Raw genomic sequence first — 23,517 nt, forward strand, 5'->3', positions numbered from 1 at the left:
ACCTCATAAAGTGGTGATTCTAATTGACCTAAGACAGGGAAAGTTTACTGGGATTAAATGTCAGGAACTGTGAAAAACTGAGTTTAAATGTATTTGGCTAAGGTATATGTAAACTTCCGACTTCAACTGTACACACATAAACTCATAAAAAATAAACGTTCTCTCACTGTCAACTGCGTTTATTTTCAGCAAACTTAACATGTGTAAATATTTGTATGAACACAACAAGCTTCAACAACTGAGACATAAACTGAACAAGTTCCACAGACATTTTATAATGTGTCCCTGAACAAAGGGGGGGGGGGGGGGGGGGGGTCAAAATAAAAATTAACAGTCAGTATCTGGTGTGGCCACCAGCTGCATTAAGTACTGCAGTACAGCATCTCCTCCTCATGGACTGCACCAGATTTGCCAGTACTTGCTGTGAGACGTTACCTCACTCTTCCACCAAGGCACCTGCAAGTTCCGGGGGGGGCTTAGCCCTCACCTCCGATCCAACAGGTCCCAGACGTGCTCAATGGGATTGAGATCTGGGCTCTTCGCTGGCCATGGCAGAACACTGACATTCCTGTCTTGCAAGAAATCACGCACAGAACGAGCAGTATGGCTGGTGGAATTGTCATGCTGGAGGGTCATGTCAGGATGAGCCTGCAGGAAGGGTACCACATGAGGGAAGAGGATGTCTTCCCTGTAACGCACAGCGTTGAGATTGCCTGCAATAACAACAAGCTCAGTCCAATGATGCTGTGACACACCGCCCCAGACCATGACGGACCCTCCACCTCCAAATCGATACCGCTCCAGAGTACACACCTCGGTGTAACGCTCATTCCTTCGACGATAAACCCGAATCCGACCATCACCCCTGGTGAGACAAAACTGCGACTCGTCAGTGAAGAGCACTATTTGCCAGTTCTGTCTGGTCCAGCAACGGTGGGTTTGTGCCCATAGACAATGTTGTTGCCGGTGATGTCTGCTTTACAACAGGCCTACAAGCCCTCAGTCCAGCCTATCTCAGCCTATTGCGGACAGTCTGAGCACTGATAGAGGGATTGTGCGTTCCTGGTGTAACTCAGGCAGTTGTTGTTGCCATCCTGTACTTGTCCCGCAGGTGTGATGTTCAGATGTACGATCCTGTGCAGGTGTTGTTACACATGGTCTGCAACTGCGAGGACAATCAGCTGTCCATCCTGTCTCCCTGTAGCGCTGTCTTAGGCGTCTCACAGTACGGACATTGCAATTTATTGCCCTGGCCACATCTGCAGTCTTTATACCTCCTTGCAGCATGCCTAAGGCACGTTCATGCAGATGAGCAGGGACCCTGGGCATCTTTCTTTTGGTGTTTTTCAGAGACAGTAGAAAGGCCTCTTTAGTGTCCTAAGTTTTCATAACATTGACCTTTATTGCTTACCGTCTGTAAGCTGTTAGTGTCTTAATGACCGTTCCACAGGTGCATATTCATTAATTGTTTATGGTTTATTGAGAAGCATGGGAAACAGTGTTTAAACCCTTTACAATGAAGCTCTGTGAAGTTATTTGGATTTTTACGAATTATCTTGAAAGACAGGGTCCTGAAAAAGGGACGTTTATTTTTTTGACAGACAGACAGACAGACAGACAGACAGACAGACAGACAGACAGACAGACAGACAGACAGACAGACAGACAGACAGACAGACAGACAGACAGACAGACAGACAGACAGACAGACAGACAGACAGACAGACAGACAGACAGACAGACAGACAGGAATACTTTGGTGATTTTAGCATGTAAATCTTGGTGGGGCAAAAGAAAAATGTGGGATGCATGCCAGAAAAGCCACTACACAACACAACACTAAACAATATATTAACTGCACTATAACGGTGACAAACGGTGCCCACAAACTGTTAGGGCCTATATAAAGCTGTCCCAACAGCAGTCCCAACACCTTACCACTGCTACACATGGCTATCAGCTGAGCCTTGTCTGGCAGAAAAACAGTTCATTCAGCCTCATGCCTTTAAAAAAACATAGCTTATATATGGCTGACTTGCTTAAAAAAATGTGGTTTCTACTGACAATGATGTACAAACTATGGCATAAGGGGACGACAAGTGGATAAGATGCAATCAGTCATTTTGATTAAGACATTAATGAGCGAGCTAGGACGGACGTAGTCAATATAACTATTTGTTCAGCACTTTTGAAATGTACAGCGACAGAATTCAGAACATGGGCCGTACTTACAATGTACTCCCTGTACACCAAGTCAGAAGCGTAGGATAAATAAAGGGGGCGTATAAGGGGGCATATGGGCTGCAATCGGAGGTGCAGTTAACTCTAATGAACTTATCCTCTGCTGCAGAGGTAACTCTGGGTCTTCGTTTTCTGTGACGGTCCTCATGAGAGCCAGTTTCATCATAGCGCTTGATTGTTTTTGCGACTGCACTTGAAGAAACTTGACATTTTCTGAATTGACTGACCTTCGTGTCTTAAAGTAATGATAGACTGTAATTTCTCTTTGCTTATTTTAGCTGTTCTTGCCATTATATGGACTTGGTCTTTTACCAAAAAGGGCTATCTTCTGTATACCACCCCTACCTTGTCACAACACAACTGATTGGCTCAAACGCATTAACCTGTTGGGTCTAGGGGGCAGCATTTGCACGTCTGGATAAAAAAAATGTACCCGATTTAATCTGGTTACTAATCCTACCCAGTAACTAGAATATGCATATACTTATTATATATGGATAGAAAACACTCTAAAGTTTCCAAAACTGTTTGAATGGTGTCTGTGAGTATAACAGAACTCATTTGGCAGGCAAAACCCTGAGACATTTTCTGACAGGAAGTGGATACCTGATGTGTTGTATTGACTTTAAACCTATCCCATTGAAAAACACAGGGGTTTAGGAATATTTTGGCACTTCCTATTGCTTCCACTAGATGTCACCAGCCTTTACAAAGTGTTTTGAGTCTTCTGGAGGGAGATCTGACCGAACAAGAGCCATGGAACGATGATGTCCCATTAGACACCTGGCGCGCTAGTTCATGTTGGGTACCCTCGTTCCAATACGTTATAAAAGAGTATGCATTCGTCCACCTTGAATATTATTCATGTTCTGGTTAAAAAAGGCCCTAATGATTTATGCTATACAACGTTTGACATGTTTGAACGAACGGAAATATATTTTTTCCCCTCGTTCATGACGAGAAGTCCGGCTGGCTTACATCATGTGCTAACGAGACGGAGATTTTTGGACATAAATGATGAGCTTTTTTGAACAAAACTACATTCGTTATGGACCTGTGATACCTGGAAGTGACATCTGATGAAGAGAATCAAAGGTAATGGATTATTTACATAGTATTTTCGATTTTAGATCTCCCCAACATGACGTCTAGTCTGTATCGCAACGCGTATTTTTCTGGGCGCAGTGCTCAGATTATTGCAAAGTGTGATTTCCCAGTAAGGTTATTTTTAAATCTGGCAAGTTGATTGCGTTCAAGAGATGTAAATCTATAATTCTTTAAATGACAATATAATATTTTACCAATGTTTTCTAATTTTAATTATTTAATTTGTTACGCTGACTTGACTGCCGGTTATTGGAGGGAAACGATTTCCTCAACATCAATGCCATAGTAAAACGCTGTTTTTGGATATAAATATGAACTTGATAGAACTAAAAATGCATGCATTGTCTAACATAATGTCCTAGGAGTGTCATCTGATGGAGATTGTAAAAGGTTAGTGCATCATTTTAGCTGGTTTTATGGTTTTGGTGACCCTGTCTTTGACTTGACAAAACATTACACACAACTCTTGTAAATGTACTGTCCTAACATACTCTAAATTTATGCTTTCGCCGTAAAACCTTTTTGAAATCGTAAAACGTGGTTAGATTAAGGAGATGTTTATCTTTCAAATGGTGTAAAATAGTTGTATTTTTGAAAAATTTGAATTTTGACATTTATTTGGATTCAAATTTGCCGCTCTTGAAATGCACCTGCTGTTGATGGAGTGCACCACGGGTGGCACGCTAGCGTCCCACCTAGCCCCAAGAGGTTAAGAAGGAAAGAAATTCCACAAATTAACAAGGCACACCTGTTAATTGAAATACATTCCAGGTGACCTCATGAAGCTGGTTGAGAGAATGCCAAGCGTGTGCAAAGCTGTCATCAAGGCAAAGGGTGGATACTTTGAAGAATCTCAAATATAAAATATATTTTGATTTGTTTAACACTTTTCTGGTTACTACATGATTCCATATGTGTTATTTCATAGTTTTGATGTCTTCACTATTATTCAACAATGTAGAAAATAGTAAAAATAAAGAAAAACTCTGGAATGAGTAGGTGTGTCCAAACTTTTGACTGGTACTGTACGTACATCTAATACATGTGGTAACTAATGATAATAATAAACAGTAATACATGCAGAACTCCGTGTTTGTGGGTAGCATATACGCTGAGGCTGACATCTGAGCTAGAATGTTTTCTATACGAGAGTCAAAATAAAAATACCCAGTGGCCCTCTGTGAAGGATGCCATTTTTGATGTGCAACACTAGGTATTGGTTGTAACCTCATTTCACTCTCCTCACCTGAGGCCTCGCCACGGCATTGCTCTGGGGTGACTGGTGTGAAGACAGAGAGGCAGAGCTTTGTGGCTGTGTTATAGTGAGACTGGAGCTGTGTTTCTAACCTCAAGGGGAGATGTGTGTGGGTGTGTGAGTCACAGCCATATTACACCTAGACAGACACCTCCAGAACAGAACACAATGCTGGGAGAGATGACATCAAAGAGCTCTGCATGAGGCCAGCTTCCACGCACTGAGGCCTCTCCATCTTGTGCTACTCATCATGTCAACTTTTCTTCATCTCATGTTATCGTGTTTACTCTTAGCATCATCTTAAAAACCCACAGTGAAAATGAACATGTGATTAAAAAAAATAGCATTATCAGAATCTAGCACTCCACCAATCTCACAGGAATTAGATGTGTATTAATACCCTTCTATCAAGTTTGATTTGACCCAGTACTGCAGATTACTACGTTGTAATATCTTCAGTCCTTTCCTCAGCTTTGGTGCTAATTAGATATCTGCTGATGCTGATTGGGTCAGATTTGCCAGGCCATTGCAGCAACAAACAGGACAGCAATGCTCACAGCTGTGTGCCACACGGGCTCCCCCACTACTCCATACCCACAATCCCCTTGAGGGGTAACCGTACCCATCCGTAGTGGAAGTTGTCTGAAGCCCAGGAAAACGGTTCCCTCTGCTGAGCCCAACACCAACCTGCAGTCAGTAGCACATCAAGGCAGTCCATACCGGAGTCATAACTGGTCCTACAGCGCCATGGAGCCTCCAGGCTTAGAGGGCTCTGCCTTGTGAACCTAACGGAGCAAAGTGGAACCGGCAGCATGTACCTGGTGAGACTCAATGAAACTCAACGAGCTCTAGCTAAAGCCCATCCATTCTCCATCACTGCACACCTTAGACCCAGCTTGGGTCATTAGGTCTAATATTAATAATACACCGGTAAATAATCAGAAGCTAATGACGGCTTGAATGAAACAGCGACCAGAGAGGATTGTGGGGGTTATTCAAGCCTCTCCACCCAACTTAGCTAGCTAACACTGCTACTGTTGTACTCTCTGCACTGTGACTGGACGGTGCGACGGTCATAGGATAGTCCCACACTGGGTTCTTCATCAGTGAGATAATGACATCTGCAGGGAGCCGTCTTTCCTATCCGTAACAACAGCACTTCTCCCGAAACCAAACCTGTGTCTGATTGAAGCAGACCTGCATTAGCAACAAACTGAAGCGTTGCATCAATGAGTCATCTGGGTGGTGGGGAGAGATGTTGTCTGCCTAATCAGACCTATCAGAGGTAACCTTTCAAGGGTATTGATCAAGTATCTCTGATAGAACCATTACGGACGCTCGATGGGCAACGGCGTCTTCGGACAAACCCCCCCCGAGCCCCGCTTCCTCCATCTGGGGAAGATTAAAGGGGAGAGGGAGGAGAACAAAGAAAAACAAGGCTTTGGAGTAAATTGAGCAATAAAAGAGGATGTGAGAGAGAGGGAGAGCGAGAGACGCTTTAGCTTGCAAAGCACCACTTGTGGGCCTGGAAAAAACATGGACTCCACTGAGATTATCTGTCTTGTAAAGTAAGGATATCAAGGACATATGAAGGTCACTAGAAGGATACAAGGGCTCTGTGAGGACATAAACGGCCTAATAACTGCCAAGGTGACTGATCTCCTGGCACCAGTTTATATGCCGAGACCTGCTTATAAACCTACCCAAACAACATTCCCATTATTTCCAAGACCAGAGGAACCCTACTTCAATATACAAAAAAAAAACAGGACTTAAAAACAGACATGGTATTTAGATCATAGTACCCAGGCCTTAAAGGCTCTTTCACTGTGGAAGACAGCCGGCCATTACCAGTGTAGGTCTCTCTCTCTCTCTGAGTGAACTGGGGCACAAACAATAACAGTAATCACGAAAAATCATGTGCTGCTCTGGCGGACCAGACCAGCTGACTGACTGCTTGCGTTGTGCTGCCTGCCTGCCTCAGCCTAGAGGAAGAGGGCCGCTGTGCAACAGCAGTAGCACACTGCATCAAGAGAGAGAGAGAATGAAAGAGAGGGAGAGGAGGAGCAGAGGGGATTCGCCTCTCATCGTCCTCATCAGCTTAGTCATCTTCCCTTCCTTCCACACTCTGCCCCTTATGAGGCTTCCACTGACTCCCTCTCCCTCCCTCTCACTCCTACAACCCAGACACCCCTTCAGAAAGGAATGCAATGGTTCAGTCCATGACTACACATGGTTGTTTAGTATTATTGTCTAGATCCATCTATCAGCTATTTACCTTGTGGCCAGAGTGTTGATGGATGGCCATACCATGTATGATTTATGGACGGGGGGAATCACTGACTTGGTTCGCCTCACTAATGACACAGTCACCAATGAGTGTTATCAAGCCAAAAGACAGAGGTGTCACACTTAATGCTTACCCCTTCAGATCATTTCAATGGGGCCATAATAACTATAATCATTATAAGCCAATGCTCCACAATTACTATACAAATCATTTCCAAGTAGATTGTCAGGACTTTTTATTGAGAAGTTGTCTGGTATTATTTCAACTGCAGCCAGTCAGACAGACATGAAGGGGCATGGTGAGGGGTGCCTATACAGTAATAAAGTGAAGTCTTAGACCTTCATTCTTGTCAAGGGATGACGCTGGAGAGGCGAAGCAGGTACGGGGAGTCAAACATTTAATATGGAAAGGTCATAAAACGAGACAGGAACTGCGTCAGCACACGTTAACACAGACAAAAACAATTAATGCAGCAGAGGGGAACAGAGCTGGGGAACTGGCAAATATAGGGGAGGTAATAAACAGGTGACTGAGTGAGTCCAGGTGAGTCCAATATCTCTGATGCAAGTGACGAGGGAAGGCAGGTGTGCGTAAATGATGGTGGCAGGAGTGTGTAATGCAGGGCAGCCTGGCGCCTTCGAGCGCCAGGGGGGAAGAGCGGGAGCAGGCGTGACAATACTAACATGTGCGTGAGTGATCAATAGACTGGTTATCTCATTACTGTCTGGCGCTGTGGGGAAAGGAGAGGAGAGCTGGGATCGGAGTCTGGGCTGGGGGGAGGGGAGGGGAGAGTGTCCGATAACTAGGATTTACACGTCTGTACATCAACCTTAAACAGAGGGGTGCCCTCTGGCATTATAGGGCTATTACCATATTGTTTATACTGATCCAATCCTTTCAGATTTACTATGTGTAGGGGGATAGGGCCTAGGGGTCCGATTGAGATTGGACCTGCCTGAGCCTATGGTAGTGTATTTGTATTTATTATGGATCCCCATTAGCTGCTGCCAGCAGCTACTCTTCCTGGGGTCCAACAAAATTAAGCTGCTATACAATTTTTAAAACATTACAATACATTCACAACAGATTTCACAACACACTAAGTGTGTGCCCTTTAGGCCACTACTCTACTACCACACATCTACAAAACAAAATCCATGTGTACGTGTGTGTATAGTGTGTATGCTATCGTGTATTTATATGCATGTGTCTGTGCCTATGTTTGTGTCTCTTCACAATTACACCTGTTCCATAAGGTGTAATTGTATCTGTTTTTTAAATCTAATGTACTGCTTGCATGAGTTACTTGATGTGGAATAGAGTTGCATGTAGTCATGGCTCTATGTAGTACTGTGCGCCTCCCATAGTCTGTTCTGGATTTGGGGACTGTGAAGAGACCTCTGGTGGCATGTCTTTTGGAGTATGCATGGGTGTCTGAACTGTGTGCTAGTAGTTTAAACAGACAGCTCAGTGCATTCAACATGTAAATACCTCTTATAAATACAAGTAGTGATAAAGTCAATCTCTCCTCCACTTTCAGCCAGGAAAGATTGACATGCATGTTATTAATGTTAGCTCTCTGTCTATATCTAAGGGCCAGCCGTGCTGCCCAGTTCTGAGTCAATATTTAAATCGGCCCAAAAATATACCTCTCTGTAGGGATCACATACATGATCAAGCATTTCACATGTGTTATCCAGATACTGACTGTTAGCACTTGGTGGTCTATAGCAGCTTCCCACCAGAATGGGCTTAAAGTGAGGCAGATGAACCTGTAGCCATATTACTTCCACAGTACTTAACATGAGATCCTCTCTAAGCTTCACAGGAATGTGGTTCTGAATATAAACGGCCAGACCTCAACCTTTGGCATTTCTGTCTATTCTGTAGATCTTATAACAATGTATTGCTACCACTGAATCATCAAAGGTATTATCTAAGTGCGTTTCAGAGATAGTCAGAATATGAATGCCATCTGTTACTAGCAAACTATTGATTTCATGAACCTTGTATCTTAAGCTACATATGTTAACGTGGGCTATTTTAGCACTTTTCTGTGAAGCTTTATTGTTTTTATCGCTTACTGGGAAGCTTAGCAGGAGTAGACATGCTCAGGTTATTTATGTTAGTGCAGGGTGAGATGCACACAGTGGACTTCCTACTAGGGCACACTAAATAGATGCTAACAGTATAACTGGTTCACGGGCTCATGATTACTGCATACAATAGCTGTAAGATCAGCAGAAGCATTCAGGGCAGTAAGAAGGACATAAATTAGGTTACTTACATTGTGTCTTCCAATGTCCCTGGTACATTTGCTGAAGCATTATGACAACTCATTGACACAATTGTAGGGATTAAATGAGCTGGGCTTGGGTCATTGATAAGTAATTGTTTCAATGCAGCCTTATAATGCTGTAAAAGGATCCACGAACACAAATTATTTGGGTGGATCCCATCCTCCTTATAAAATTAGCTTTGTTTCCAGAAAGTATCAAAATTGTCAATAAAGGGTCCCCGACCGATCATCGCAAAATTTGAACACTACCAACAAAAGGAGCTGATCAAAAGCAGAGGAAGGGAGCTTAAAGGGACCAAATTTGGTCTTAATGACCAATTTCCAAAGGAGATAAACGAACGTCGTAAGAGACTGTATCCGGTACAAAAACAACAAAGGATGGATGGTAGGCGTGCCTTTATCATTGGACAAAGTCTTTATAGATGGACAGCTATTCCGAGACAGCTCCTTAACACCGTGGCTGTACTAAATTCTACAGGGACTTCAGGTTACAAAAAAAATAAGGTATGGGAACTGTTTAAAATATCTGAACATTATGAAGTGGATATGAACACACACGTACTCAACTACATGCTTGCTTACACATACGGACTTATACATACACACACACACCTGATCTCGCTCTCTTCTCTCACTCTCTCTCTCTCTTTTCTCTTCTCTTCTCTCCCTTGGCGAGAACTGTTTTATAATTTAATGTGTTTATTGTTTGTCTATCTTTTTTATGTATTTGTCTACAAGTTTATATATGTTTACAACAAACAAGGGGAAGTTATCAGAATAGTGGCATTGGGAAATAATAACATATTGTACGGAATACATTTGTACTGTAGTGAAGCCGTCTCTAGAGTAATTCAAGGTCTCTTTCATGATCATGTGAAACGTCAATTAGCATAGTTGAAAGATATGTGTTGCGTAGAAACACGAAGTGGGTGGCCAGCAGAGATAGATGGGATGGGCTGAGGGAAGCTGAGGGTTGGTGTCACAGTTGTCGGTGAATGAGGACCAAATCGCAGCAGGTACGTGAATGCTCATCTTGATTTTTAATTATCTTCAAAACCGAACATACAAAACACAAAAAACGAACACTCGACAAATAAACAGTCTGGTAAGGCACAAGGCTATACACAGAATAATCACCCACAAATCACACATACAAACACACCCTAATATATGGGACTCTCAATCAAAGGCAGATAGACAACACCTGCTTTCAACTGAGAGTCCCAACCCCAATCAACCAAACATAGAAACACACAACCTAGACTAACCATAGAATTAACTAAACATAAACCAAAACCCGGAATTACTAAATCAAACACCCTTTACACAAACACACCACCCCGAACCACATAAAACAAATACCCCCTGCCACGCCCTGACCAAACTACAAAACAATTAACCTTATATACTGGCCAGGACGTGACAGTACCCCCCCCTTAAAGGTGCTACCCCAGAAGCACCTTAACAAAAAATAACCCCAAGCAACACCAACAAAAAGTCCCCTTTTCTAAAGGGAGGGAAGGGAGGGTGGCTGGCGTCAACGACGGCACTGTGCTACACCCCCCCTCCCCAACCCACCTATTTCTGGAGGTGGCTCTGGCTCCGGCCGTTCCAGGCTGTCGGGCCACTCTGGCATCGCCGAGGGGCAGTCGGACCAGTCTGGCATCGCCGGGGGGCAGTCGGGGCAGTCTGGCAATTCGGGACAGTCTGGGCAGTCTGGCAATTCGGGACAGTCTGGGCAGTCTGGCAATTCGGGACAGTCTGGGCAGTCTGGCAATTCGGGACAGTCTGGGCAGTCTGGCAATTCGGGACAGTCTGGGCAGTCTGGCAATTCGGGACAGTCTGGGCAGTCTGGCAATTCGGGACAGTCTGGGCAGTCTGGCAATTCGGGACAGTCTGGGCAGTCCGGCAATTCGGGGCAGTCTGGCCACTCCGGCAGTTCGGGGCAGTCTGGCCACTCCGGCAGTTCGGGGCAGTCTGGCCACTCCGGCAGTTCGGGGCAGTCTGGCCACTCCGGCAGTTCGGGGCAGTCTGGCCACTCTGGCAGTTCGGGGCAGTCTGGCCACTCCGGCAGTTCGGGGCAGTCTGGCCACTCCGGCAGTTCGGGGCAGTCTGGCCACTCCGGCAGTTCGGGGCAGTCTGGCCACTCCGGCAGTTCGGGGCAGTCTGGCCACTCCGGCAGTTCGGGGCAGTCTGGCCACTCCGGCAGTTCAGGGCAGTCTGGCCACTCCGGCAGTTCAGGGCAGTCTGGCCACTCCGGCAGTTCAGGGCAGTCTGGCCACTCCGGCAGTTCAGGGCAGTCTGGCCACTCCGGCAGTTCAGGGCAGTCTGGCCACTCCGGCAGTTCAGGGCAGTCTGGCCACTCCGGCAGTTCAGGGCAGTCTGGCCACTCCGGCAGTTCAGGGCAGTCTGGCCACTCCGGCAGTTCAGGGCAGTCTGGCCACTCCGGCAGTTCAGGGCAGTCTGGCCACTCCGGCAGTTCAGGGCAGTCTGGCCACTCCGGCAGTTCAGGGCAGTCTGGCCACTCCGGCAGTTCAGGGCAGTCTGGCCACTCCGGCAGTTCAGCGCAGTCTGGCCACTCCGGCAGTTCAGCGCAGTCTGGCCACTCCGGCAGTTCAGCGCAGTCTGACCACTCCGGCAGTTCAGCGCAGTCTGACCACTCCGGCAGTTCAGCGCAGTCTGACCTCTCTGGCGACTGTTGACTGGCGGGCAGCTCTGACGACTGTTGACTGGCGGGCAGCTCTGACGACGACTGTTGACTGGCGGGCAGCTCTGACGATGACTGTTGACTGGCGGGCAGCTCTGACGATGACTGTTGACTGGCGGGCAGCTCTGACGATGACTGTTGACTGGCGGGCAGCTCTGACGATGACTGTTGACTGGCGGGCAGCTCTGACGATGACTGTTGACTGGCGGGCAGCTCTGACGATGACTGTTGACTGGCGGGCAGCTCTGACGATGACTGTTGACTGGCGGGCAGCTCTGACGATGACTGTTGACTGGCGGGCAGCTCTGACGATGACTGTTGACTGGCGGGCAGCTCTGACGATGACTGTTGACTGGCGGGCAGCTCTGATGATGACTGTTGACTGGCGGGCAGCTCTGATGATGACTGTTGACTGGCGGGCAGCTCTGATGAAGACTGTTGACTGGCGAGGCTGGGTTGACGCACTTGTAGCCTGGTGCGTGGTGCTGGTACTGGGCTTACCAGATTATGTACACGCACCTCCAGGCTAGTGCGGGGAGCAGGAACAGGACGAGTCGGACTGGGTTGACGCACTTCCGGGTCCGCACGAGAGACAGGAGCTGGAAACCCAGGGCTATGGAGGCGCACAGCCGGTCTAAATCTTACCTCCTGCACAACACGCCTTGGCTGGATGGAACTAGTAGCCCTGTACGAGCGGGGTGCTCGTACAGGGCAGACTGGGCTGTGCAGGGGCCTGATGGTAGCCGTGCGTAGAGCGGGAGTTGGGTAGCCTGGTCCTCGGAGGCGTACCGGCGACCAGATGCGCTGCGCAGGCATCCTCCTACCAGGCTGGATGCCCGCTCTAGCACGGCACCTGCGAGGGGCTGGAATAACGCGCACCGGACTGTGCGTGCGTATGGGTGAGATAGTGCGCTCCTCAGCGAAACATAGCGCTCTCCACCCCATACACTCCTCCATATAACCACGAGTAGCTGGCTTCCGGCTCTTCTTACGCCTAGCCAAACTACCAGTGTGCCCCCCCAAAAATGTTCTTGGGGGTGCCTCTCGTGCTTCTCCTTCAGCGCGTACTTGGCCTCGTACCACCGCCTCTCTGCCTTGGCTGCCTCAATTTCCCCCTGCGGGCGTCGATAATCCCCAGCCTGATGCCAGGGTCCGGCCCCGTCCAGAACTTCCTCCCAAGTCCACTTCTCCCGCCAGTCCAACTCGAACTGCGTCTGCTCCTTCCTCTGCTGCTTGGTCCTTTGGTGGTGGGTGATTCTGTCACACTTGTTGTCGGTGAATGAGGACCAAATCGCAGCAGGTACGTGAATGCTCATCTTGATTTTTAATTATCTTCAAAACCGAACATACAAAACACAAAAAACGAACACTCGACAAATAAACAGTCTGGTAAGGCACAAGGCTATACACAGAATAATCACCCACAAATCACACATACAAACACACCCTAATATATGGGACTCTCAATCAAAGGCAGATAGACAACACCTGCCTTCAACTGAGAGTCCCAACCCCAATCAACCAAACATAGAAACACACAACCTAGACTAACCATAGAATTAACTAAACATAAACCAAAACCCGGAATTACTAAATCAAACACCCTTTACACAAACACACCACCCCGAACCACATAAAACAAATACCCCCTGCCACGCCCTGACCAAACTACAAAACAATTAACCTTATATACTGGCCAGGACGTGACAGTTGGTAGGTGGAATTGGAGACAAGTGGGAGTGGAGTTGCTGTGTGAGAGAGAGAATGATGGTCAAAAGATAATAACATAACATAATAAAAGTACATTTGATTGACACTAAGTGGCAGTGTTTTTACAGCTAATGCCGGTTTGCCTGAGGCTGATGCCGTGCAGGTGTTTGTACACATGCATATTCACACACTCTCATTCAAATACACACATACAAGAACACACACATACATGTAATAGTGCCAGACATGCACACAAACATATACAGTTGGCATTGCTGTTATGATTTCATTTGTCCTTGATGTCCTTTGCTTTAAATTTATTATTATATTTATTTTTTTTGCATTGTTGTTTTGTTCTGTCTTTTCCTTTTTTCTCTTTAGTTCATTATCTTGGTTGTTGGTGCATTGGGGGGTTCTTGGGGGTGGGGAATGGAATTCATTGTATTTTTTTTCCTGGGGGGGGGGGGGACTGTGGGAGGGGTCTCGAATGGTTGAAGGACAGCTATTGGGGAACTGTGGGGGGATCTTGGAGGGTTCGGGCTTCACTAGATTGTGATCATGAAAAAGGAAACTATGACATATATTTTATGTCACTATCATGCACACGCACCCTCACACATAAGGATGGCTCTGTTGCTGAAAGACTGATACATGTTTGATAGTGTCTTGATGCTGTATTGTTTGTCCTTCATGTTCTAATACTTTAATGTTATTGAAAGAATTGTCAATAAATGTTACACCAACAGAGCTGCAATAGTCTCGTAGCCAGTTATGGAGGGCTAAAAGTCTGCTGAACCATTCAATCCCACGATTTAGGGAGGGCAGAGGGACCGATATTATGGGGGGTTTGTTGGTGTCAAGTAGTGACCCAATCAGTGAGCTGCCCAATCAATGAGCTGCCCAGTGGCCCAGTAGCAGTAGGAATGAACAGCCAGAGCAGCCTTAAGACGAGGCGGCCATGTTTTGGTAACTAAACAGCGTAGGGAGTGGGAGACACACAGAGGGCCTGGGGCTCTCTGACTATAGTACAGTAACACAGCTGAGTGCACCAGAGGAGGAAGCCTGTTTCAGGGGGAGAGTACACACAGGCAGGTCACATGGTCCCAACATCACCCTGCAGGCCCTGTGGCTGTCTGTGTGCGCGTGCCCCCCTCCCTCCCTCCCACTCACTTACTCACTCACTCACTGACCCACGAGTAAGGTGTTGTTGTGGGGACTCCTTCAGCTGGTGAAGAGAGCAGAGGTCCACTGTAGCAGAGATTTAGAAAAAAATGAATACAAGAAGATGTGCTTTTGCATCGGGTGTTGAAATACTGCTTTTAAAGAGCACAGCAGAGGAATATCTCCAGTATGTTTTAGCAGTCTAAGCTAACTCCCCAATGACCCCAAGCTCATATGGGCATGATCAACCTTAGCATACTGAGTAAGGTGTGATTCCTACAGGTGCAGGAGCGCTGTAAGAGTCAGACAGTGTGGAGAGAGCAGGACACAGAGCCACGGCGTCTCTGCTCTGGGCAGCCAGTCAGTCCATGTTGTTTGGACGGCCATGACAGAGACACCACAGAGAGAGAGGCTCCAGCAGGACCTGAGCCCACTGCCAGCTGGCTTTGTTGTGCTACCAGCTGAGTGGCCGTCCAAAGGCCCTCTCCCTCTCTCAATAGTCACCAAAGTCTCGGGTGAGCGTGCCCGCCACGTGCTGCCCCTACAAAGGCAGCGGCGGCTTAACCATGCCGTTAAAGTCAGTGGCTTCTTGGCAGCCGGCGCTGCCATGCATGGGTTCCAAGCGGTCATGAGCTGCCGACACAAAGGGAGCTAATGGCTGCCCACTGTCCGCCACCGCTCCATGCCCTCCCCCCTCCCCTCACCCCTCTGTTCTGAACCACAACACAACGGACGGAGGGATGGACGGACAGAGGGATGTTGTTGCATTGTTATGCACAACGCGGATAGGATATGACCTCGAGGCGTGGAGGGGGACGGAGGATGTCACTCCAATCAGCCAGACGTGACGTGACAAGGAACAGAGGAGCCGTGACCCTGACAGAGAAATGGGGGGGGGGGAGAGAGAGAGAGAGAGAGAGAGAGAGAGAGAGAGAGAAGGTGGGACTATAGGGAGGAGGGATGGGAGGGGCCTAACTGAAGCCTGCTGCTACAGACCTCTCTGTTAGTAGAGAGAGAGAAACCGGTGTGGCTCCACCACAAGCTACTGAATGAGGCCACTTCCATTTCTGAAGAACGTCTCTACATCTCTCCTCATCTCACCAGCCTCTCTACACACACAAACTCACACACACACACACACAAACACAAGCACAAACTCACTCACCCGGCAGCTATCTCGGCCTCTTTAAGATCTACCCTAAATAATTATGTCTACCAGCTTACTTAATTCCCTGCACTGCCTTGTAGTACTGAAAAAAGCAATGGTTCAAAGTGCTTTGAAAAATACTACAAACATAACCAAGCACTGTCAAAATGATGCAACATATGACAGTCTCCTACAGATATACACTGAGTGGACAAAACATTAAGGACACATTCCTAGTTGCACCCCCTTTGCCCTCAGAACAGCCTCAATTCATCGGGGCATGGACTCTACAAGCTGTCGAAAGCGTTCCACAGGGATGTTGGGCCACAGTTGTGTCAGGTTGGCTGGATGTCCTTTAAATGGTAGACCATTATTGATACAAACGGGAAACTGTTGAGCGTGAAAAAAATCACCAACATTGCAGTTCTTGACACAAACCGGTGCACCTGGCACCTACTACCATACCCCGTTCAAAGGCACTTAAATATTTTGTCTTTTGCCCATTTACCCTCTGAATGGCACACATACACAATCCATGTCTCAATTGTCTCAAGGCTTAAAAATCCTTCCTTAACCTGTCTCCTCCCCTTCATCTACACTGATTGAAGTGGATGTAACAAGTGACATCAATAAGGGATCATAGCTTTCACCTGGATTCACCTGGTCATTCTATGTCATGGAAAAAGCAGGTGTTCTTAATGTTTTGTACACTGTTTTATACAAATCCGTTATCCCATTCCTTGTCTCTGTACAAGGAATATTTATCAGTCATGTATTAAAATGGGAGACAGGAGCCACCTTTTCTCCTGGGTAAGTACCTCCCCACAATTACAGAGGTCCAACGAACTGGCTCATAAAGCATTAGTGTGATGTTGATATCGTACAGACTAATAAAAATGCTGCCACCACATTAATTAATGGAAGCATTTGTGCATGGGGGTAACATCAGGGAGGGATCCAGATTGCCTGGTGACATCTCATTTAAAATGGTGCCTAGGAGCGCCACAGAATAGAACGACAGTGACAAGCCGTACATCATTATCTGAGGTGTTTTACTAGCAGAGGAAACGTCTGTTAGAAAACGTGGGATAATGACAGAGCAATTTCATTTTGTTGCCATTTAATTTTTCGTCCCCAGACGTTTTCATCCGGGAATGAAGCGGCATAAATTGATAGACATGACGGGAAAGATGCTCTCAATACTCCTACCACTGCCAGATGTAAGCACTCTGACGATGGATTTCAATATCTGAGTTGGAGTTTGAAGTAGAGGTTGAAGCTATAAAAAACATGTTCTGTGGAGCGCTGTGGCTATTTTAATATTTACCCAACTTTTCTTCTCATCAATCAGGGCAATGCATACTGACAACTGAACGGTGTTTCCAAACAGAGCACTTCATACCCTCAGTCTTTCACAAGGAGCTGCGTGTTTTGGTCCAGTATCCCTCTGTTTCCTTCCTCCAGCCAGCCTCTCCACTGTACAATATGCCGGTGTTATAATAGCAGCTGAAGAGGGTGAGAGACCCCCTGAGGCAAAATATACAGTTGGAGCAAGAATCCAAATAACCCTGAGTTCAAACACAGTCACATGAAAGAATGAATCATAACACATACAGTCACTGAGGCGAAAGACGGAACATAGAAGCCACAGACTCACAGGGGATATACTGAACATACATCTACTGTGTAACCCTATGACCGGGTCTGTAACCCTATGACCGGGTCTGTAACCCTATGACCGGGTCTGTAACCCTATGACCGGGTCTGTAACTCTATGACCGGGCCTGTAACCCTATGACCGGGTCTGTAACCCTATGACCGGGTCTGTATCCGTATGACCGGGTCTGTAACCCTATGACCGGGTCTGTAACCCTATGACCGGGCCTGTAACTCTATGACCGGGCCTGTAACCCTATGACCGGGTCTGTAACCCTATGACCGGGTCTGTAACCCTATGACCGGGTCTGTATCCCTATGACCGGGTCTGTAACTCTATGACCGGGCCTGTAACCCTATGACCGGGTCTGTAACCCTATGACCGGGTCTGTAACCCTATGACCGGGCCTGTAACCCTATGACCGGGTCTGTAACCCTATGACCGGGTCTGTAACCTTATGACCGGGTCTGTATCCCTATGACCGGGTCTGTAACCCTATGACCGGGTCTGTATCCCTATGACCGGGTCTGTAACCCTATGACAGGGTCTGTATCCCTATGACCGGTTCTGTAACCCTATGACCGGGTCTGTAACCCTATGACCGGGTCTGTATCCCTATGACCGGGTCTGTAACCCTATGACCGGGTCTGTAACCTTAGGACCTGGTCACCTATAAAGGTTAATGGTTTATATCTAGGTTATATCAATTCTAAGAAAATAAATGTAAAACATTCCAGAGGCAAGAGCAGATCATTAAAAAAAAAACTTTTTGGTAGTATTATGTGATTTCAGACACATTATTATGGTATTATAAGACACGACAACCCCTTTCAAGTAAGTGTTTGTCTGTGTGATCAAATCACAGCCAATACAGTCTGTGTGCTTTGCTTGTGTCTCTAAACCATGTGGATTTACTGTCGGTATCAGCCAGCACCGCCTGTGAACAAAGTCCTCTTTTCTTCCAGTGAAACCTCAAGAGAAGCAGGGGGAACTTGTGACTAGAATTATTGACACACTTTCTGCCAGCAAGATAATCTCTACTTTAATAGGAATTATTACGCAAGCCATTATTTGCCCATATCGCTGGAAAACGAACAACCAATGAACACACTAGACCCAAAATGTCTGCGCAATTCCTTTCCATTTCACTGCTTCTCACTGTATTCCAAGTTGTGTTTTTATTGCCATGGGACGACTATGGATGACTGCATTTACATTACAGTTCTTTTGCAGACGCTCTTATCCAGAGGGACTTACAGGAGCAATTAGGATTAAGTGCCTTGCTCAAGGGCACAGACAGATTTTTCACCTTGTCGGCTCAGGGATTCGAACCAGCGACCTTTCAGTTACTGGCCCAACGCTCTTAGCAGCTAGGCTTCCTGCTGCCCTTGAAACTAATATTGTGTAGCAGCTCACTTTCAATGAGATGAGTATTGGAAGAGATATCAATATGGATGCCACAACCAAAGGGTTTGAAATGTGTTCTTTATCTTAATCTTCAACCAAACAGAGAACATGCAAGCTGATCACTTTGTGAAATGTTGATGAGTCTTTATTTTCACATCATGAAAGGAAGATAAATAACAAAAAAATAGTTTTTATTGTTGATGGTCTTTTTGATTTCACCTATTTTCTTAATTTCATTATAAACTGGGTGGTTCGAGCCCTGAATGCTGATTGGTTGACAGCAATGGTATATCAGACCATATACCATGGGTATGACAAAACATTTATTTTTACTGCTCTAATTACGTTGGTAACCAGTTTATAATAGCAATAAGGCACCTCTGGGGTTTGTGATATATGGCCAATATACCACGGCTAAGGGCTGTTTCCAGGCACTCTACTTTGCCCTTAGCCGTGGTATATTGGCCATATACCACACCCCCCCAGGCTTTATTGCTTAAATATAGAAATTGGACCATACTGTATGGTATGTGCAATGAATATCCATCCTTTCTCATCTCTGAAGTGGAAGGAATTGCCTTGATGGACCCCCCCCCCCCACACACACACACACACACACACACACACTCCTAGTGTAACCTAGCTGCATCACGTGGTCCAGAACATTGTGCTCAACACACATGGAAGGAATTGGCTCCTATGCTGTACAATACTTGCGGCAGAGCGGAGCTAAGAAAATGTGCACAGTTGTGTTCTATCAATTTCTATGCGTTTTTATCTCAGAATAAAATTGGACCATACAGTATGGACATTGTACACACAACCACTGTCATCTCCAATAGCCATGATGGACCTTCATGTTACTGTATGCTTAACATACACTAAGAAGGAAGAGGCTCCTGGGTGGAACGGTATGTTACCTGTGGCAGGGCGGAGCTGAGCTGGCGCTGCAGTGAGTCCCGGTCATAGATAACGTCCTCCAGGTGCTGCTGGGACAGCCCCAGGCTCTCCTGGGTCTCCCTCAGCGTGTCCAACAGGCGGTCTCTCTCATCCAGCATGTTGACCATCAGCTGCTCAAAGTGGGAGTCTGGGTCCGAGGCGCTGCTCTGGGAGCCCCGCTGGCTCAGCGCCGTGTCCTCGCTGATGGTGGGCATCACCTCGCACATCATTACGCCCTGGGTGGGGGAAAGGGGGTCAAAGGTTAGCCAGGTCAGAGGGTGATGCTCAGTGGTTGTTCTATGTGAGGTAGGGCTAGGGAGCTTTATTGTGATGTTGTTACTGGAAAGCCTCTTGGATCTTACAACAGTCTAATGATCAAGTCATAAACCTGTACATAAAACTGATGTTTTAAGTGATGATTAGGTGATTCATTCTGTGTTTCAGTCATACAAAATACAAAGATCTCGACTAGAAATAGAGATGATGTAGTCCTACACTTTCAGAGCTGCAGCACTGTGAGCCTCCATCTCATCTAGAGGCAGCATGAACCCTGTGTTTCCTGTGTTTACAAAGCCTTGATTGGTGTCACCTTCCCTCAGACTCAAAGACACCAGGGACATGACGTGAGGGATGACAAAGGAGAGTGTCTCCACTGTAGGGACCAGACGGCTTAGAGAGGCTCTGGCCCTCAGTGACCTCCTGCTTAGGGCAGGGAGATTCTCTTGGCAAGGATGTGTGTGTGTGTGTGTGTGTGTGTGTGTGTGTGTGTGTGTGTGTGTGTGTGTGTGTGTGTGTGTGTGTGTGTGTGTGTGTGTGTGTGTGTGTGTGTGTGTGTGTGTGTGTGTGTGTGTGTGTGTGTGTGTGTGTGTGTGTGTGTGTGTGTGTGTGTGTGTGTGAGAGAGAGAGAGAGACAGAGACACACTTGGAGCATGGCTCCACATCTCTCCAGTGTTTCAAGGCTGTGTCGACGTCTTGGGAGGCTGGACGTTCGTTCTGCCCTAGTTTTAACACATACTATTTAATGGGCCAGCCTGTGTCTGGTTGCATAATGCAGCAGATCTATACTATTGTGAATATTTGAAGCTATATCGTCCCTAGGAGGTTTTGGCTGATCTTTGCCTTCCACCTCCACCGGTCTGTATCTTGTCAGCTGTGTCCACAACCTCACAGAAGCAGATGTTGACCTATGACAACGCAGCTCTTTAACCATCCCCATTACTCACCACATTAACGCACACATGGAACAACCCTACATATCTAAAACACGCATTCACACTGTCCTCTTGTCCAACATTCCATCACTTCACCAGAGACGTGAACCGCAGACACTACAAATGTGATGTCACAGAGACACAGACCGATAGACAGACCCATGGTCAGTCCCCTCGCCATCGATGGGTAGCCTATATAATGGCAAGTGTGTCTCCCAGCAGCCTCTCCTAGCAGGAGTCTGGGGTCTCAGCGCTGGCCCCGGCACACAGCCAGGCTCCCACCGCCTCCCGTTCAGACACCATCCGTTACCATTTAAACCTGAGAGACCAGACTAGACTAGAGAGCTGGAGTCCGTGATGATCATGCAGTCTAGCTGTATAGTAAAACCCTACTGTTCCGAACACAGGTTGTGTACAGCGGAGGACCTAACTACAGATGCTCATAGGGCTCATGTCTTTAAACAGGAAGAGAAGAAACAATTGTAGCAATCATGAGTGTCGCACACTGTTACCTAACAATAATAACTCATCATTTAGACTTGCTTACAGCTCATTCAGTCTTAGTGTCTCAGCAACACAGAAACAGGTGGTCGGTCCCCATCTCAACCTCAAAGAAAACACAAAAATTCCACCAATGGATTTTCCCATTTCTCTAACTATGTTAAAGCAGATTTCGGTTGGCTCCTTGGACAACCAAATTTCTCCCATAATGCCAGGGTGCCACTGCATATTGTCGCTACGCAATGGCACTGAATGAATTCGCAATGAATACTACCACGTACAGTGGCAGGCGGGCAGGCAGGGGAGCAGGGGGGCAGGGGGGCAGGGAGGGGAGCAGGAGGCAGGGGGGCAGGCAGGGGAGCAGGGGGCAGGGGGGCAGGGAAGCAGGGGGCAGGGGAGCAGGGAGGCAGGGAGGGGAGCAGGAGGCAGGGGGGCAGGGGGGCAGGGAGGCAGGCGGGTGGGCAGGGGAGCAGGGGGCAGGGGGGCAGGGGGGCAGGGAGAAAGGTTTGAGTTAGTGTGTGTTGGCTTATGAACTCCCCCATGGTTTCTTAAACTAACACAGAACACACAGTGAACATTGTTTCGTGTCTCAGACGGTGTTTGTGGTGGACTGCTTCTTACAGCACAGCAGGTGGCTAAACATCCACATTGGAACTGGGACCAAGGCACTTACAAATGGAAGTCCCAATTGTCCTGCACTAACCCCTCAACAAATCAGCAATTGCCATGCACCGTAGTGTGAACGTGATGCAGTTGGTTTAAGATACACCCAGGACAGAGCTAACAGCTCATTAGCTTTCATGTCACCGTCTCTGGGGTATAGTCACACGAAACAGACAGAAATGTGTGTACTGCTGTGTGTAGCATAGCGATACAAATACCTCTCACAGAGGCCTACAACCTAGTCTGATCATATCTGTATATTACACTATCATGGGCCAGTTATTAGGCTGTTATTAATATGTCGCCAATAAAACAACTCTATAACCAATTCAATCCTTTATTTTGACCTTTATGTCAGAATAACCACACGCAATAACGAGACAAACCAGAACAAATGGATGTGTAGTCTATAAATGCAGTACAGAAAACGAGACAGGTTATGTCGATAGAAAGTATATCAAAAAAAATAAGACCAGCGCGACCGCTTCAGCGCCCAATTCTAACTACCTCATAAAACCACTAAAACGCAAGGACAAGGACGAAATGGAATGATATCCAATCAGAGACGATCAACAGAACACATTCTGCACCACAGAGGCGGCGGGGAGGTGGGAGGAACGTGCACTGGCAGGATCAATGGGTCTTGCTCCTCTGTGCCATATGCCAATTAATGAATTATTCAGAGGGATTGGAGGGCTGGGTTCCCTTCCCAATCAGTGAATGATAGAGGCCTCTAGTGAACAAAGTCAGTTTAAGCATGGGCAGCACCATTGAGGGCTTCCACCATTTTAAAGAGGTGAAAGTAGCCAACTGGGTGGGGATTCCTATGGGTTGTAGCCTCAAAGTCGCAGCCCATGCTGTCACAGACGCTATAAGGCCTCCAGATTTAAAAATGAGTCCTCTATCTCTCTCTATGGGTGCCTCACACCCAATAGTCAAAGCCTCCCTGAACCCTAGCAGCCATAACACATAGCTCCTCATAGCTCCTCATGAGATTATACTGTATCAACAACTGTATCTACATTATCTTTGTGAAGGTGTAAGATTGGAACCTTCATTGGGAGTATCACTGTACTGTATATTAATTTCCATCATGTATCTTTGAGGAATTATCTTAGATATTTCATTGAATATTTACTGACTGTGGAGGTCAGAAAGCACATAGAAAATCTTCACAAATGAAAAGTCATGAGAAATATTACAGCACAGCAGGTGGCTAAAC

The 23,517-nt window shown here is 46.8% G+C and overlaps 1 protein-coding gene across 2 annotated transcripts in view; it reads right to left on the reverse strand.

Annotated features, from left to right (window-relative positions):
- The window catches only part of ppfia2 (PTPRF interacting protein alpha 2), a 242,839-nt gene that overhangs the window by 213,184 nt on the left and 6,138 nt on the right, over nucleotides 1-23,517 (reverse strand). For both annotated transcript variants that reach the window (XM_082963994.1, XM_045699940.2), the window contains exon 2: nucleotides 19,902-20,156. In XM_082963994.1, the coding sequence (XP_082820120.1) occupies nucleotides 19,902-20,150 (249 nt within the window). In that variant the 5' untranslated portion in view covers nucleotides 20,151-20,156. The remainder of the gene's footprint in view (nucleotides 1-19,901; nucleotides 20,157-23,517) is intronic.

Source organism: Salmo salar, chromosome 17 (genome assembly GCF_965601325.2).
Source record: "Salmo salar chromosome 17, fSalSal1, whole genome shotgun sequence".
Lineage (NCBI taxonomy): Eukaryota > Metazoa > Chordata > Actinopteri > Salmoniformes > Salmonidae > Salmo > Salmo salar.